At 45.3% G+C, this 16,991-nt stretch overlaps 2 protein-coding genes and 1 long non-coding RNA gene across 11 annotated transcripts in view; 1 reads left to right on the top strand and 2 right to left on the bottom strand.

Moving 5' to 3' along the window:
• RPP21 (ribonuclease P/MRP subunit p21) lies at nucleotides 1–1,779 on the bottom strand. 2 transcript variants are annotated; one of them, XM_027602403.1, is made up of 5 exons: nucleotides 1,570–1,779; nucleotides 1,393–1,493; nucleotides 1,222–1,304; nucleotides 284–416; nucleotides 1–144 (listed from the first exon to the last, which is right to left on the bottom strand). In XM_027602403.1, the coding sequence occupies exons 1-5, from the start codon at nucleotides 1,624–1,626 to the stop codon at nucleotides 84–86; spliced, it is 435 nt and encodes a 144-aa protein (XP_027458204.1). In that variant the 5' UTR covers nucleotides 1,627–1,779; the 3' UTR covers nucleotides 1–83. The 2 variants fall into 2 exon arrangements, with proteins under 2 accessions (XP_027458204.1, XP_027458203.1); XM_027602402.1 differs by having other exon boundaries at nucleotides 291–416; nucleotides 1,570–1,768.
• LOC113926951 (E3 ubiquitin-protein ligase TRIM39) lies at nucleotides 1,762–16,336 on the bottom strand. 7 transcript variants are annotated; one of them, XM_027602401.1, is made up of 9 exons: nucleotides 16,244–16,336; nucleotides 13,583–14,042; nucleotides 12,448–12,543; nucleotides 7,437–7,667; nucleotides 6,247–6,269; nucleotides 5,551–5,666; nucleotides 4,657–4,841; nucleotides 4,291–4,358; nucleotides 1,798–2,471 (listed from the first exon to the last, which is right to left on the bottom strand). In XM_027602401.1, exons 2-9 carry the CDS (start codon nucleotides 14,033–14,035, stop codon nucleotides 2,411–2,413), a joined length of 1,233 nt encoding a protein of 410 aa, XP_027458202.1. In that variant the 5' UTR covers nucleotides 14,036–14,042; nucleotides 16,244–16,336; the 3' UTR covers nucleotides 1,798–2,410. The 7 variants fall into 7 exon arrangements, with proteins under 7 accessions (XP_027458201.1, XP_027458200.1, XP_027458202.1 ...); XM_027602400.1 differs by lacking the exon at nucleotides 1,798–2,471 and adding an exon at nucleotides 1,762–1,779 and having other exon boundaries at nucleotides 4,291–4,841; XM_027602399.1 differs by having other exon boundaries at nucleotides 1,797–2,471; nucleotides 4,291–4,841.
• LOC113926953 overlaps nucleotides 16,323–16,991 on the top strand; it is a 17,065-nt gene continuing 16,396 nt past the window's right edge. For both annotated transcript variants that reach the window (XR_004820195.1, XR_004820194.1), the window contains exons 1-2: nucleotides 16,323–16,462; nucleotides 16,760–16,878. This is a non-coding gene — a long non-coding RNA (uncharacterized LOC113926953). The remainder of the gene's footprint in view (nucleotides 16,463–16,759; nucleotides 16,879–16,991) is intronic.

The raw sequence follows: 16,991 nt of genomic DNA on the forward strand, positions 1-16,991 counted from the left end.
TGAAACACAATTATACTTTATTTATTTGAAAGATAGGGTGAATCCATCACTGGTGACTGGAGCTCTGAGGCTACACTTTCTCCTCAGGGAGGTGGGCTGGAATGGGGTGAGCTGCATTTGGCAGGGGCTGTCGTGGTTTGAGATCTGGGTAGATGAGAATTTGAGTTTTTTAAGATTGTGGCACCTCTCACACCAATCCAGAATCCACCTGTGTGTTCTCTTCAGCTCTATGCCCCCCATCACGCCTATCCTCCTGGGGCATCCCCAATTTTTCTCTACAAACCTCTCACCTGCCTGGCTCCCCAGCTGGGCCTCAGGCCGGTCTCCCCAGAGTAGATGATCAGGATCATTGAGGAAACGCTGGCTGCGTTGGCAAGTTAGGCAAGTCTGTACTGTCCAGCGCTGTCCCCTGCAGCCTGGATGAAAGTGGGGAGGAGGAGGGAAGTGCCGAGGTTTAGCAGAAGAAAAGGTCTCCTGCACCCAATTTTGCCTCCACTGTTTCTCAGTAAGAATTCCAACACTCCCCAAGTTTGAATACAAATTTGAGGTTTCTTACCTCTGCTTAAAGTCTGTCAATTTCTTGGTATCCCTTAAGATAAAGTCCAAACTCCCTAACAAGCCTCTTCAAGATCTGCCCTGTTTCCTTCTTCAGCCTCATGTTTTGCCCTGGCCTACCTCAAACTCCAGGTTCCTGAAGTCTGGTCTCCTTGACAGCACCACAAGCTCTCCTGTCTCAGGGTCCTCATACATGCCTAGAATTTCCATTTCTCACTCCTTTTGCTTATCATGAACCGCACCACTATTAGTATAAGTAATTTAGCATTTTATTTCCTCAAGTAAAGCATTTTTCTACACTATCTTGTTTCTTAGTCTGTCCTATCAGACTATAATTTCAATGAGAATAATGGATCTTGTACAATACTTGACTCATCTTAGAAAAATATTTGTCGAATGAATGAACGAATGGTGATGTGAATTCTGTCCTCCACCATGCAAAATAACATCTATTAGTATGTATGGCTGGGTTACGTCTTATGGCAACATCATTTCCCTACTGGCTTTCCTTAGTTGGTCCAGGTGAAGTTAGCAATTCAACCCAGAGTTGGAAAAAGCCGGCTGCTGTAGATCCCACGCCAGACGCCGGTCTAAAGCGAGGAAGGGGGTCTCCTCCCCAGCCCACTGGTGCTCCTCAATCACCCCCACATCATCAGGAGCACTCACGTCTCTGGCGCTGGGTGCAGGTGAGGCCCGGGATGAGGAGGGAAGAGCAGCCACGACAGAGGGTCCTCTTCACCGAGGGGTCCCTGCGGACGGAACGGGATGGTGGTCCGAGCGCCCGCGCTCCCTCTCCCAATGCTTCCCACCCGCCGCCAGGTTCCCTGAGCGTCTCACCGCCGCAAGACCAGCCGCTTTGCGATGGTCCTCTCCGTGTGGCAGTAAAACCTCGCCAGCGCCTGGTTCGTGGGGTCCTGCGCAAGGACACAGTGGGCGGCCTGGAGAAAGGAAACCATTGCTTCGTGGCCGGCCACATCCGGCCGCCTCCCCGTACGCCCCCCGACACCGACTCACCTGGTACAGGAAGCTGAGCCTCTGAAAGGCCTCGCGGTCCTTCACCGGCCCAGCCATCTGCGCCGCGCGAGTGCCTCACACACGACAGTCCGCAGGCCCCGCCCCTCCGATAGCCCCGCCTCAGGCGCCCGCGCATGGCCTCCTGGGAAGTGTAGTTCCTGGGCCCGCGAGCCTCTCTCCGCGATCCTTACTCCGGCACTACCCTGCGGCCTCAGGGACCCCAGTTATTTGTAAACCCACACCCACCCCTGCAACCCAAGTCCAGGGTCCCTTTCTGAGTTTTGGCTACCTTCTAGTCTTCCTCAAGCCCATGATCAGTTATACTAGGTAGGAAAGTCTAGTGAACAGGAGATGATCTTAAACTGCAAAACATTTTTAGGACAAAAGACTGCTCTCTTTATGCAGATAGGTTGGGGAGATGCTTATGTGCAATTTATACCCAGCTAGAACTTCTGCCCTACGCTCCTGAAGCCAAAGGCAGATGCTGAAAGATCTACAGACTGAAGGAACAGAAGTTATACATTCAAAAAAAGCACTGGTACCAGTGGGAGTGAAATTGGAAAGGATCATGAGGGTGGTCAAAGGAAGGAAGCACAGCTTATTCCCATTCTTTTCCACTTACCAAAAAAAACAAAAACAAAAACCCCACTTCCTATTATGCAGTGCTGGACACACAGTAGGTGATCCTAGCTAACTTCTAGTCTTAGGTACTGGAGCACAGAAACTTTTGACATCTCCTGCCCCTGAAACTCACCCCTCCCTCACCTCCCCTATTCCAATCATATACTTCACATCCCTTACTCTGACCTGTCTCCCGTTTGTCCTGTTTGACATCCTGTGTTTACTTCTGCCTCATAGTTAATGACCACCAGTTCCTGAAGTCAGAAGTAGAGGGATGTGAGCTGGAGGGGCAGAACATGAATGAACCTTGAGACAGGGAGAGGGCAGCATTAAGGAGAGAATAAGGCCTCTCTCCCTTCTCAAACCCCATCAGGCCAGGCAGGGAACCAGGCCTCCAGCTCAGAAGAAATGGCCAAAACCTCCTCTGGGATTAATTTCACAAGGATCCCTAAATTCAAATGAGGAGTATGTTTAAAATGTAGACATCCAGGCCCACCCCAGACCTTGATTAATCACTGAGGGCGAACCCCAGGATCATGCATTCTTAACACCAGTGATTCTTACACATCAACACAAGGCCATCGTCAAATTACCACACAACACAGAGATCACTTCAGTGGATCCTTTGTTCCATATTGTTTTACCAACCAAAGCATCTTGCCACAAAGAACCACAGTCAAGGCACAAAGGTAAGAGGAGAGTCTGGACAAAGTCCTGTTGAGGTGGTAGGAGGAATTGAAACACCCTCAATAAACTGCGGTTTCTCGTCCCAATCTTCTGTGAACCCCTGATCACCCAAATAGCAGATATTCCAAATCATTTTAGTTCGGTTTGGCATGCATAGCTTTAACCTTTTTTGACAACATATGTACCCTACAAGTTGTTTATTTTGGCCTAATGTTAAAATGATTTACATTCTCTGATAGGGGAAATGGCAAAAGGTGAAGGATGGCAACAAATAAGCAAAAGACTGGCTCCTGTGAACACTAGTTCCAGGCCATATGCACACAGGCTAAAGGAAGTTGCCTATCTTGCCCTTCCCTCCACACACCCTCTCTTCTACCCTGTCCTCAGGGTGAGGAAGACTCTACTTCCTTTCTCCCTTTTTGGCTTGGAGACCTTAGCCAAGGAACAAGGCTGACAACTTGGGAGCAGCTACTTAGTAACATTCTTTAAGGCCAGGGCTTTGGATAGAAAAACCTTTCTCTTTCCTCTAATACCTGACTGTCCTTTCCAGGTTCCCTTGGGAAAGCAGTGAAAGGGCAGATGTGTCTTGAGGGGTCTCTGGTACCTCATCTCTGCAGGAGAAAGGTGACTGACCGACATCTTGGAGACAACCAACTCAAAGGAGGCAGGCACTAAGCCAGCTTTGCTGAAGGCTGAGGCAGGGACCTGAGCTCTCCTCTCCTTTCTTCTCACCCTTTCCTCCCCACATTCCTACCTCTGGCCAATCCTACTCATAATGGCAACTTACTCTGGGAATGGAAGACCAAAGAAACCCCTTTCCCCTTCATTAGTCACTAGGAATCTGTTCCTTTAGCCCCTTTCCCGACTTTCTTTCTAATCTTGATGCTCAATCTCTGCCCTCAAAAAAAAAAAAAAAAAACTCCTTAACTTCTAGACCCATAAGAGCAACTATCATTCATCTTTATTTTAGTCTAGAGGTACACAGACCCCTTTGATCCTCCTCAAGAAATAAGACCATTCTGGGTCAAAGAACCCCCTAAAAGGATGTACAGGGGTTTCTGTTTCCTCTTCTGGTTTTGAGCAAGTCAGACCCTCCCACAGACTTTCTGTTTCCGGAAAAGCCTCTCCTTCCTTCCCAACCTATCCATGTGCAATAGGAAAACCTGATGGACTTCAGGGGAGACAACCCCTGGGAACTAGCTCCCCACCCTGACAGAAGGGAGTCACAGCTGTGCTCTCATCCCAGACCAGTCCTATCTACTCCTCCATATAAACCATTCTAGAAACCAAGATGCCTCTCCTAGACAGTGCAGGACTGGAACCAGGCAGACATGAAGACGTTCCAGCAGGTCACAGGAAGGAAGGCCCATAGCTCTTGACCCTGACTCACCCCAATTATTCCCACATCCCTACCTGTCACTCCCAATCTGTTGGGGGCCTGATGGTAAGTGGTGCAGCATTCTTCCGACCAGCCCGGATGCCTGGATAGAAGAGGGGCCAAAGTTTCTCAGTAAAAGTATCAGTAAAAGTGTAGATATGAGAGCGGTCTGTGACATTGTAAAAAGACAGTGTGCCGGCCTCATAGTCTAGGAATATGCCCACCCGCTTGGGTTTCACCTTGATGTGCAAAGGGGTAAAAGGCGTGGTGGTGGCTGCATATTTGTCCCCATTCCACAGCCGCACCCGCCAGTAGCCAGTCTCAGGGAGTGGAGTCAGCTCGCCCTTTCGGCTCACGGAGTCCCGGCACACGCCCACTGCCCAGTGGGTCTTATCACCCACCTCCACCTCCCAGTAGTGTCGGCCTGAGGTGAAGCCCTCAGTAGCCAGGACACAAGGGTAGAAGGTGAACCGCCGTGGTGTGTCAGGGAGATCCCGGAGTCTTGTCTCCACAAACTTGACGCTCTTACGATCTTCTGACAGGACTAGGTTAGGGTGAGCAGTCTCTGGGTCCAGGGTCACATCCGCTGGCGGGAGAAGCCAGAGTGGGGAGCTAGATGAGGATGGGAATAGCTAAATGCCCCTGCCTCACTCTTCCAGCCTGCCTTTACACAGCCTGCTTACTTAACGGTCCCCAGAACACCGTGGTTTGGTTAACTTTCTCAATCCATGGTCTCACCTAAGGGAGAGGAGGGAGCAATGGCTTCCCTTCTCACCCTGGCCCTAAAGTAAACAGCTAATGATCTCTTGATTCTGCAAGGGCTGATGGTTTAGGCTCCTGCCTGATCCCTTCTCCACCACCCTGTGACATCATCTCACTATGTGAAGAAGCACAAGTCACAGTCTAAGGGCCAGAAAGAACAGAAAATGTTAAGAAGGATACACACAGCAAGACAGCATTATGGTCTAGGGATAGGGTGACTATGTATCTGAAACAGTCCTGGTTCACGACTATTTTCTCTGAGTAAATATTAATGATACTCCCTTTCACTCTCAAGTGGGGGGAGACAAGTTTAGGCATATTATTTAACCTCTCTGGGTGCCTATTTAGAAAAGTGTGGACCTAAGAGTAGATGACTCCTAAGCTCTGTTACTCACAGTGAAACTGAAAGCCAGGTAAAGGGATAGGCACAAAAAGTGACAGATGGGGGATAAGTTAAGCCCAGATAATGTGGGATCTAAAGACTTTCTTCTCTGCTGATTCCCTCTGCTAGTTTACTTTTGGGAACAACTCACCAATTAGCTGTTTAAGGATTTTCCTTAGGGCAAAGTACTGTCGGGGGAAATTGCTGAAGTTCTTTTCCAGCTCTATAGACACTGAAGTCACCTCCATGGTCTTCACCTTCTCACATCTAGGAGGGATAGGGAGATAGGGGAAGAAAGGGCAGGGTCAGGGGAAGCTCCAGCTGAGTGAGTATGCAGATATTCTCTTTAGGGAGAAACTAAAATTCTCCATCCTCCCACTTTCTCCCTCCTCTCTGAAGACAAGTACTCACTTACTGCTTTCTTTTGCCAATCTATGGAGAGCCACATGGCTCCCTGGACAGAGCCTTATTTTAAGAATGAGTCTCAGAACTTTCTGGGGGTGTGACTATATTTCATGCAAGTAGTAATCACTCTCCCCACTCTCCCAACCCCTTCCTTTGTCTGTCTTGTTTGGACACATTTCCACCCACAGGCACAGGGAGAATCTGGTTCTACATTACCTTGGTATCTTCCTTACCAGGTTAGTCCTGATGCTCAAAGGGGAAAAGGTAATGGACTATTACTCCCAATGATTTGCTCTCTAACTGGCTTCAGGGATGCAATGAATCTTCTCCCACATCCTACCCAGACACTGCGTGACTTTCCTATCCTCCCCTAACTCCTTACTGTACTCCTGGTCTCTAAGCTAAGACCTAACTCACTCAAAGAGATGCAAGAATCACTTACTTTTCCAGGGTACTTTTGACATCCTAGAGGGAAGGAGAAAAGAAAGCAATATTGGTCCTGGTAGTCAAGGGTCCTACAGGCAAAAGGTTCCCCCCTCCCCAAAGTCCTAGATCTATACAATAGGAATAGGGCAAACTAAGGGTCACAATGCAAGGGGAAGAGCTCCAGAGGGATCTGAGTACATCTCTCGACCTGATCCCTATTTTCAACTTTTGGTTAGCATGAAGCTTGGTAATTTTTCTCACTTCCAAATGGTTTCTTGTGTCTTTGTCTTGCTCCTTAAGGACACTGGGAGCTCAGTGCAAAGGACATTTGCATTGTCTACTCTTTACTCTGTCCCCCAAGTACCAACCACACACCTGTCTCCTTGAGGATCAGTATAGACTGGTGGCATAGGAATGAATCACACTTTCCTGTTGTTGTTTGTTATCCCTGTCTGGTACTGGTTAATAAATATTAATAACTGTGTGCCAATCCTGATTTGTGAATACTTGGGGTCCAGAAGACAAAGAAGAGAAATCTCTGCCCCCCAAGGATTTCCCAGTTTAATGTGGAAGGCAGAACACACATACATGAAGGGACACAAGAATAAGTACCAAGCAATACATAACATGCAGATAAATGTACAACGAAGCCTCACTGATTCAAATGTTGGTAATCTGATCTCTAAAATAAGAGACATATTTCCTACAGCTTTGCTAACACCATTCATCTGCTTAAAAGAACAAATTATTTCAAACATTGTAGAGGCATTATTTACATATCAAAAGTAATATATTATTTATACATAATTTCAAGTGTCCTTCAAACTAGGTTTGTATTTTTTTTAGCAGTAGGTAAATCAAGTTCCAGGACCTAAAAGTAATGGCAACTACATTTACATAATTTTTAATGTATAGTTTTTTTCACTAATTCAGACTCAATTTCCCTCCTTTCAAAGGGAATTCTTTTCCTTTGGTACAAATTAAGCACATAATTGTTCACAAGACATAAGAACACAGAAATGATTAGAAGGGGATGGGAGAAATCAGAGAAGCCTTTCTATAGAAAAAGATCCTTTGAGTATGTCTGGAATAAAGAACTGGTTAGAGAAGCAGAGCAGAAGAGTGAGCATCCCAGGTTGACAGAATGGCCTGTGCAAAGCTATACTGCACTTGACCTGAGGGGCTATGCAGGGGCAAAGGTCGAACCTTAAGCATCTCGAAGCCTGACTGTAAGCACTTGCCCTCCACCTCAGCAGCCAAGTGGGCCAGGTCCCGGCGCTTGTCTCCAAGATGAGCAGCATTTTCTCGGAGGCGCTGTAGAATGTCTTGTTCCTCCTCCTCCAGTCGTGAAAGCAACATCTGCTGCTCTTCATCCAGCCGCCTATGAAGCTCTTCAAATTCCTTTAAGATCTGCTGCCGGCGACACTCCACTAGTCTCTGAGAAAAGAGGGAAGGTGTTATATTTAGCAGGGCCAGCGGGGCCTTTTCCTACCCACCATGTGTATGAATTAACAGACTTCCAGTGTCAATGGAAATAGCTTAACAGGATACTCATGTTTCTCTCCATTGAAATTTCCTTCTGTAAGTAATGGCTCCTTCCCCAATGTCACCCTTACTGATTACTCGGGAATGAAGACCACTGGGGAATTTAAAAAAAATCAGTGTTTAAAAAAATTTTAATTTTATTAACTTCTAAAAAAAGCTGTACTTCTATGGTTTAGTGAAAAAAAAAAACAAGATATAAGAACTCAATAATATAATGACATCTACTATTATGGATACAAGATATATCTGCTATTCCCAACTCTAAAGTTCTAGCTAATGCAATTTATCAAGAAAAGGAAAGAAATAAGTACTGGAGAATTAGAGATGAGATGGTGATCATTTGTATATTACCAGACATCTACCCTCTAAAAACCAGAGAACCAACTGGAAAACTATCAGAATCAGCAAGATTTTAGTAATGGGTTGTTACAAAATACATACAGTTGACTGTTGAACAATACAGGTTTGAACTGTGAGGGTCCATTTATACATGGATTTTTTTTCCATAAATAGGGTATAGTACCATAAAGGTATTTTCTTTTCCTTATGCTTTTCTTAGTAACATTGCCTTTTCTCCAGTTTTTATTGTGAGAATACAGTATATAATACAAATAACATATAAAATAGGTGTTAATACCGTTTATGTCATCACTAATGCTTCTGGTCAACAGTAAGGTATTAAGAGTTAAGTTTTTCAACGACATAGATGGAACTAGAGGGTATTATGCTAAGTGAAATAAGTCAGTCAGAGAAAGACAAATATCATGAGATTTCATTCATATGTGAAATTTAAGAAACAAATCAGAGGAGCATAGGGGAAGGGAAGGAAAAATAAAATAAGACAAAATCAGAGAGGGAGACAAACCATAAGAGACTCTTAATCATAGGAAACAAACTGAAGGTTGCTGGAGGGGAGGTGGGTGGGGGGGATGATGTAACTGCGTGATGGGCATTAAGGAGAGCATGTGATATAATGAGTGTTGGGTGTTATATTCAACTGATGAATCACTAAACTCTACCTCTGAAACTAATAAAAAAAAGAGTTAAGTTTTTGGGGAGTTGAAAGTTATATGTAGATTTTCCATTGCACTGCTAACCTTGTTCAAGGGTCAACTGTATATAGATTTCAGGGAAGAACCTGTTAAATAGTTTCAAGTCACTTCAGAGAACTGACAGTTCCCATCCCAGGAATAGGTTCCAAAAGTTTGTGAATTAATTGTTGAAATTTGAAATATCTTTTCTCTCAGCTACCACACAGAATTAAACCTCTAACCTTCCTGAAATTTGATAATATAGTACTAAAACACCAGCCATAATACTTTCTGAAGGGTATCACCTAGCATTTCCTTCCTTTTGTACCTCCACTGCAACAAATGATCTGCCCAGATGGAGTCTCCCAAGTGTCACGTGACTGATGGGGAAAAGTAAACCCAAGAGGGAAGTAAAAGAGAAGCAGAGACAGGGAATCTGGAAGTAAAAAGTAGATAGGGACTGAAAGGCAGGGCTGAGGGTGAATAGAGAGGGGCTGCAAAGCCAGTGTGGGCCTTCGAAGCCTGGTGTTTCTGGATTTCAAGCTAGTTCTCAGCAGAGGCTGGCTAGCTCCAGTTCTGGAGCTGCTGCTGCTTCCCATTCCACTGCTGCCTTCTCAGGTGCACACTGGAACAAAATATATTCTTACAGCATTTACCCTGTGAAAATTATAAAAGGAAACCTCACTAAAATGGAGTCAGGACGCCAGCAGGGGGAGCACTCACACCCTACCGCTGGTCAATCGTAAACCCAATTGGAAGAGATGTACCTTGCAAGTCCATACTATCTTAACCACCCCAACGGGAGGAAGGAAGGTTTCTTTTTGCAGGGCAACAAGCCCAGCCAGTGACAAACTGTCACAACCCAGCCAATGAAAAGTCACTGTACTCTGAACTCTCAGGTCACTTCAAGGACTTTTCATTTATAAGAGCCCCTCCCAACTACCTCCTTTCCTCTTGAGAAGAGTGGTCCTCTCCTTTGTTCTCTACACTTGCCTGTGGATTTGCCTTAGCTTGCTTGTCCTGAATTGCAATTCTCTGCTATTCCTGAATAAACTCATTTATGCTGGTAAAGTAACTGAATTTTATTTAACCCCTAAGTAAAGTACTTTTTTCCTTGTGTGTGTGCACACACACGTGTGTGTTGGTGTATGTCGGAGAGGTGATGTATAGGTAGAATTTAGGATTCATAACTGTGGTAAATAGGAAGCAAAAGGGCTGTCTTTTATATAATCCCATAATCCCTTCTCTTTTTTTTTCACTCTATATATGTAGGGCAGTGGTTCTTAATGAGGTTCTTACTTCCCACTAGGGATATTTTGGAAACGAGGGGCATTTTTTTGTTTGCCATAACTGGGGGTACTCTAGTAAGGCTGCTAGCACTCCAATATGTGAGATGACTCTGCAACATGCACCGTCCTGCACCATTTTCTATGTTCTGCTGTATATTTAAAAACATAGGCCTGGAATTGAATGTCATTTTATACATAGTAATTTAAACAGAGTTAATCCGTACCCAGTTTTAATATACCTGAATTTTTCAGAAATGGCTGAATAAAACTAAGATTTTTTTTCTTAGAACTTTACCAAAAGTTACTTATCATTTTGAAAAATAATGTCACCAAGAGCTAAGCTCCTTGTGGTGCTTGTCAACATTACTATGCAATTATTTCAGTCTGAATTTGTATTTGCTGCATTGTTGATGATGTCACATATAGGTACAAGGATAAAACTACATTGTGGTGTCTTTCAGGGTAGTTGTGCCCAAATATTTACATATTTTATATAAATCACTTTCCTTTATGTCGTGTGTGTGTGTGTGTGTGTGTATTTGGGCATAAGTCTCTTTTTAAAATTATGCAGATAAGTTATTTTATCTATAATTTTCCCTTCAGCATGGTTAATTACTAATTATGTTTAAAAGGGGCACTGGGTCTGATTTTGGAAGTAGGGATGAGGGAGAGGTAGGAAGGAGAATTTACATGGTCACAAAAGGAATGTTGGTGGTAGTTTCAGAGACCACTGAATTTTTAAAAACACCACAGATCTGTTCAAGCATTTAGAAGGTTTTAAAAAATTTTTATTCCCCTCTTTATCCTTTACCTTTAAGAAGGTGATCAACAGGAACAGGAAAGTTAATGACTGGGAATAAGCTTCGTTTTCACATATTTTAAGTTTCTCAGGAGCCCTCCAAAAGAACAAAGAACTTTTTTTTAAAGTTCACCTTTGCAATCAAAATTAGTTATAATTTTAAAAAACTCAAATGCTCGCTTTATTCAAATATATAAAGGACTAAGGTAGTACTTAGTAATACTTAATAATACTTGCTTTCTATCAAAATGTTGTCATTGTTAAAAAATTAGTGTTTCTACTATTTTCAAACTTGTGTTTAATTTCTGGTGATCCCTAAATCTCAACTCCAAAAATTCATTATTTCTTCTGGAAGCTTTTAATGAGGTCAAATTTCTATGTTGTCTTCTTATGAATTTGCAACTGTGCTTTTTGTGCCAAGTCATTATCTATTTTCTCCACTTGACTGTAAGCTCAAGTAGGACAGGGACTGTGTTTTTGCTCATCATTGTTCCCCAGTGTCAGAATTTGGCCTATACTGGAAGTTTAATACATACTTATGGATTCATGCAGAGCTAGTACCCCTGATTTTGCTACATATTGGCTGTGTGATCTTGGACTAGATACTTATTCAAGTTTTGTTTCCTCCTGTGATAACTGAGGGTAATAATACCACTTTTACAAAGGTATCTAAGTTCATCTTTGCAAAAGATGACCTCCAGGACTCCCTTTCCTTTGTCTTATAGCTTCTCTAGGTCCCACATGTTCATTGGCCTGAACTCTTAGAACTCTAACCTGGGCAGAACCTTAAAACCTAATGCAACCCTGTAAGTTTGGAATGTCATGGCACCCAATGAATTCATACACGGGACTCAATAAATACTTAGTTATTATTGCCACTATTAAAAATTGTTCACTGTCCAGTAAAATAAGACAGATACCAAAATATCATTCTACAAATATGGTAATGCTATGAAAGAGAAGCAAAATTATATGCAAATTAAGAAAGTTAATTTCTGAAGGGTCAAGGAAGGCTGCATAGGAAGTGGCTTTTATCCTGCATGAAGGATAGATAGGATCCTATAGATGTAGGATGGAGAGAGCAACAGTCTAGGAGAACCAACATCATCTAGCATACCTGAACTTACTTAAGAGAATGTGGTCCTAAAGTCACTGGGCAGTTCTGGGAGCTCTTTTGTTAGCTTCTTCCTTCTTTCTCCCCAGTGAACCTTCCAAATTCTTCTCTCCTCAATCTCTCTAAGAAACTCCTATTCCTGCTCTCTCCCTGCCTTACAAGAAAAAAAGGAGACCAATGGGCATGAACTCCCTCAACTTGCCACACGTAAGATGCCCTGTCTGTCCTTCCTTCACTTCCTACATCCTTCTCTTCAAAACTTAAATCATGACAAATAATTTAAGTACAACGTATAATGACAAAGAAGCCTAATAAAATACCATTGTTTTTGAGAGAACAGCATTTTTCGAATGAATCAGAACTGGTGGATTAAAGAATGTGTGGTTAATGTGTGGTTAACTGCCTGCAGAGCAGCCCAAATCGAATCGTCTGCCTTTACCTTGAGCTCTCCAGGCTTCTTCTCCTCAGAGGACTTGCAGCGGGTGATCTCCTGCAGCTTCTGCTCCAGGGGCTCCAGGCACTTCTGCAATTTTTCCTGAGGGTGGGAAGTGGGAGAGGTAGCATTTGGGGTTGGCTGGTACATCCTACATTCAGAGATTAACCCATTTACTTTAAACCATTTCTTTGCTTCCTATCCATCTCATCACCTCTTGATCCCACTCCCTTCCTTGCCTGTCATTTGGGGTGTCAATTTCTGGTCCTTCCTCCTGCCGCCAGCCTGTCCCCATCACCTTCCTTGCTCTCCAAACTTTCCTCTCACTGAATCTCACAGTTGTCCAGCTGTCACCAACTCCGTGTCCTTCCCCAGTCCTATCATTTTCTTACTCAAGTGACTGCCTATTATGGTCAAAGTGACCTTCTGTACTCTGATGTCCTTCTTTACACTTGTCCTCCCATCCAACTCAAACCACCTACAAATATAATAAAGTCTTTATTACTTATTACTTATACTGTAAACAACTTTAAATCTTGTGTCCAAGATTTTATTAACATAATTAAACAAAATACTTGATCAGTGCTAAGATATCAAAATCTTTAGTTCCTATTACTCGAACATTTACCCTGTGTCCCAACAGTAATTAAATCCGATGCCACATTATCTATTATCTAGGCAGATACAAATGGCAGACAAGTTCAGCTTAGTCTGGTGGGGATCAGTCTAAACTAATGTTATGTATTCCCAATACATAACATTCTGAGCAGGGGGACAGAATGAAGAAATCAGACCACTTTTCAGTTCCTCCTAAGTTTGACCATCTCCAAGTGGTTTCATTCATTTATAAAAAATGATACATTATAAGACCACACAAACCAATATTCACCCATAAGACTCAAATGATGTTAGGAAAAGTCAGAAAGCAATTTTGAGGCACTCCTCAAAACTGCTCTTCTTCATGCTTGAGGATAACTGATCAGATGTACTGTGTGCCCTCTGTGTATATAGCTTTGAGGTGACTAGAGAGTAAGGACCAGATACAGTCACCCTCAGCTTAGGATCCTCTACCCAGGGAGTCTCCCATCCTCTGTGCTCCTCTCTCTTGCCCCACCTTGGCATCATGTGTCTGGTTCCCCACCTTGTACTCCTGTGTGGCATCATCCAGTGGCACGACGGTGTGGGCCCGGTGGGTGTGGGAAATTGCACATATCAAACATACAGCCTCCTGGTCCTCATAGCAAAAGAGGCTGAGGGCCTCATGGTGCTGGGGACAGAGGCTTTCATCTCGGATCTTCCGCTTAACAGCCTGGAGCTGCTTGGCAATTTCCACCATACTGCCTAGTTGTCGATTAGGTCGGAGACTGCGGTAGCGGGATGTTTTTCGACAGACAGGACAAGGGAAGTCCCTCTCTAGGTCCTCCCACCAACGGGTGATGCAAGCTTTGCAGAAGTTGTGTCCACACTCAATGATGACAGGCTCCTTCAGATACTCCAGGCACACAGAGCAACTCGCCTCCACCTGTAAGTTCTCCAGCGCTGCAGCTGTGGAGGCTGCAGAGGCCCCAGCATCTAACAGACTTGTCTCTGCCATTATTTAACTTAGGGATGGAAAGGGAGCAGAGAGAGAAAAATATTAGTTGGAGGTTTAATTTCTTTGTACCCCTGGCCTGACATTTACTCCCATGATAAGTCCTAACTCCAGTTAGCCCTATTTTGGTATTTTACATCTTCTCTTCCACTAGATTCAACTTTTTTTTTTTTTTAAAGTAGGCTCCATGCCCAGTGTGGAGCCCAAAACAGGGCCTGAACTCAGGACCCTGAGATAGAGACCTGAACCAAGGTCAAGAGTTGGACGCCTAACCCACTGAGCCATCCAGGTCCCCCTCAACCTCTTTTATGTTTCTGTTTCCAAAACCTGTGACTCCCAGCCATCAATCTATTTTTTTTTTTCCTCCTCAGCACACTGACACCCAACCACCAATCTTTGTCTTTACCTCTGCTTTCTCTTTAGAGGCTTCCTTCAATGCTAGCCCAGCATACTTCTCCTAATCCAGACTTATCCCATATGTATCTTAAAAACAGACCAATGTATCCCTAGTTTGACATATCTTTCTAATAGATAAGAAAGAAGCTTGGCAAACTGAAAAGTGCCATAAAAGTCAAAATATTAATTAAGATTTCTTAAGTATATTTTAAAGTTTAATATTACAGAAAAATTTTTATTACAATAGCTCTTTGAAGCATAAGCTTCTCTGCCACTGTTCTGTTGCTCTTTCAAAGGGTAAGAAAAGGAATAAGTTAGGCGAGAGTAAACAAGCTCTTCTTTTCAGGAAAATTTGAAATTATTCTTTCTTTCATCAGACTAGTCTAGAGGAAGTGTGCCTTCTTGGAATGAAATGACTCACACAACATCCCATTTCTTTGTGTGCATTTGGACATTTGGAACTGCTGAAAAGTGATAAATATTTGGCAACTACACTAAAGTTTATTAGTATATACTTCTCGAAAAATATACGCTTTTTGAAAAGAGGGCTGACAAGTCTTTTCTAAATATTCAGCAGTGACTGGAGTCTTTTGAAAGAGCTACTGAAAACTAATTCCTTGGAGGTACTGTGCCTCCAACTAATAGGTGCTGGAGTGGTTGGGAATTAGAGAAGAAAAAGTAAAGAGTCAATCAAAGTCTCTCTCAAGTGAAGGCTCAAAATACTGGAAATGCATCAAAGGGATTTATAAAGCAGAAGGCTGGTCCCCCACTCCTTCCTTAAAAATCACCACTTTTATCCATGAAATAGTTGATTTCTCTATCCACCCTCCTTCCTCTCCACACCAAGGGACCCAACAGAAGAAAGGAAATTTAGTAGGTCTAAGTGCTAAGAGAGAAGTGGCCATGTCATGAGTTGGGTTAACAATGATTATTGTATATACTGATGGCACACATGAAAAGTGTTTTAATTTGGAGTAGGAGCTGATAATTTATTTGGACCTGAATTCTTCCCTCAACCAGGAGAGAAGTTCAGTCAGATGATTCTTCTTCACCGAAGGGAAACCAACTTTGACTAGTGAACCTGCCCCTTTCTTCTAGAAATAAGGTGGCCTTCTCACCTGGGGTGAGTTGAACTGTACGCAGATTTAGGGACCAGGATGGATCTAGACTGGCAAAGAAGTGGTGTGAAAGAGAAATGGGGAAAAGGTTAGGGAAGCAGAGAGAGGACTTTACAGCCATAGTGAGGCCTCGGGTGCCTCTGGGTTGGTCATTTCTTTCCCTCTATTCCTCGTGTCTCAGTAGAAGGGCAAACTTCAGGGACGTCCTCATTTTGTTTCTACCACTGTCCGGGGTCCCACCTTGCGACCCTCTCCTGAGCGTCGTCCACAACTCAGTCCCACCCTCGTCTCCATCTTCTCTCGCCAGATCTGGCGTAAGGGGATTGGAGACGGGGAGAGGAAACGTCGTGGTTGACAGGGAGGGAGGAATGCGTGTCCAGGTGAGGAGAAGGTGTGACGTGAAGGTGGGATGCCCGCCGCTATGACGCAGCCGAGGCCCGCGGTGACGGCGTCAGAGTTTCACCCGGGGAGGCGAGCGGCAGCGGGACGGGGGAACGGCGGGGTAGCCAAGCAACGCCGGACGCGCTGACGTCGCCGGGGCGGCAAAACGTCCGCCCGGGCCTGAGGCGGGCGGAGGCAGCTGTGGTTACGTGCGGGGGGCCGGTGACGCAGTCGCGGGGCGCTGGGACGCGGCGTGCGGAGCCGGCCGGCAGGGGCAGGCCCCAGGGCCCGGGCGCGGCGGCGGGACAGCACCTACCTTCCCGGCTTCAGGTCCGGGAGTGCGGGGCGCGGAGCCGCCGGAGCGCTGCCTCCCTCCTTCCTCCTCCCCCCGCCCCCGCCCCGCAGCGCGACACACAATACTCGCCGGAAGCGGAAGCCGCGCTGAGAAGCTCGTGTCAGTGGAAACCCGGGTGTCGGCTCGCTGCCGCGGGAAGGCCTAGCGGTGCTTGCGGGAGGAGAAGGAGGGGGGCCAGAGGTGAGAACCAGCTGGAGGAGTCAAGAGCGAGAAGGGACCGGGAAGGGCAGGTGTCTGAAATGTGGTCGTCCAGGTGACCGGAGGAATCCTCTGGAGAAAGAGGGCCGCGCATGCGCCTGGTTGAGCGCTGAAGCCCCATTGCCCGCAGGGCGCCGATGGGCGCCAGGGACGGTGGCTGCTCCGCCAGGCAACGGGGCCCGGCTGTGGCCACGCTCGCTGGTCCCGGGTGGGGCCGGGAGCCGCTGGGGCAGGGCAAGGGCGGTTGTGGACTTTGAGCTACACTTATCCTCTCTTCAGGCCAGTCCAGAGAGAAGGTGGCGAGCTGAGGCGGCCAGTTACGTGGCGGACCTGCGGGTCTCAGCTGGCACGTCACTTCCGACTGGTTGAGTTTTAGCCTTTTAACATTCCAGGATTAGGTAAGTTCTCCCTGCCGTGGGCTTCAGATGCTCCTCGCCCTACCCTCGCCAAGCGGGCTTAGACATTGTTTATCTTCCCCGGTGGAGTGGAAGTCCTGCCATTCTGTTGGCGC

The sequence above is a fragment of the Zalophus californianus genome, chromosome 7, assembly GCF_009762305.2.
Source record: "Zalophus californianus isolate mZalCal1 chromosome 7, mZalCal1.pri.v2, whole genome shotgun sequence".
NCBI classification, from domain to species: Eukaryota; Metazoa; Chordata; class Mammalia; order Carnivora; family Otariidae; genus Zalophus; species Zalophus californianus.

Coding starts and splice junctions, on each gene's coding strand:
- RPP21 (XM_027602402.1), bottom strand. CDS start 1,626: ATGGCTGGGCCGGTGAAGGACCGCGAGGCCTTTCAGAGGCTCAGCTTC. Junction 1,305..1,392: donor AAGCGGCTGGTCTTGCGGCG/GTGAGACGCTCA, acceptor TTCCGTCCGCAG/GGACCCCTCGGTGAAGAGGA. Junction 145..290: donor CCAGCTGGGGAGCCAGGCAG/GTGAGAGGTTTG, acceptor TCATCTACCCAG/ATCTCAAACCACGACAGCCC.
- LOC113926951 (XM_027602400.1), bottom strand. CDS start 14,035: ATGGCAGAGACAAGTCTGTTAGATGCTGGGGCCTCTGCAGCCTCCACA. Junction 6,270..7,436: donor CAGGCTTCGAGATGCTTAAG/GTTCGACCTTTG, acceptor CCTTCCCTCTAG/GATGTCAAAAGTACCCTGGA. Junction 4,842..5,550: donor AATCCTTAAACAGCTAATTG/GTGAGTTGTTCC, acceptor TTCTCCCGCCAG/CGGATGTGACCCTGGACCCA.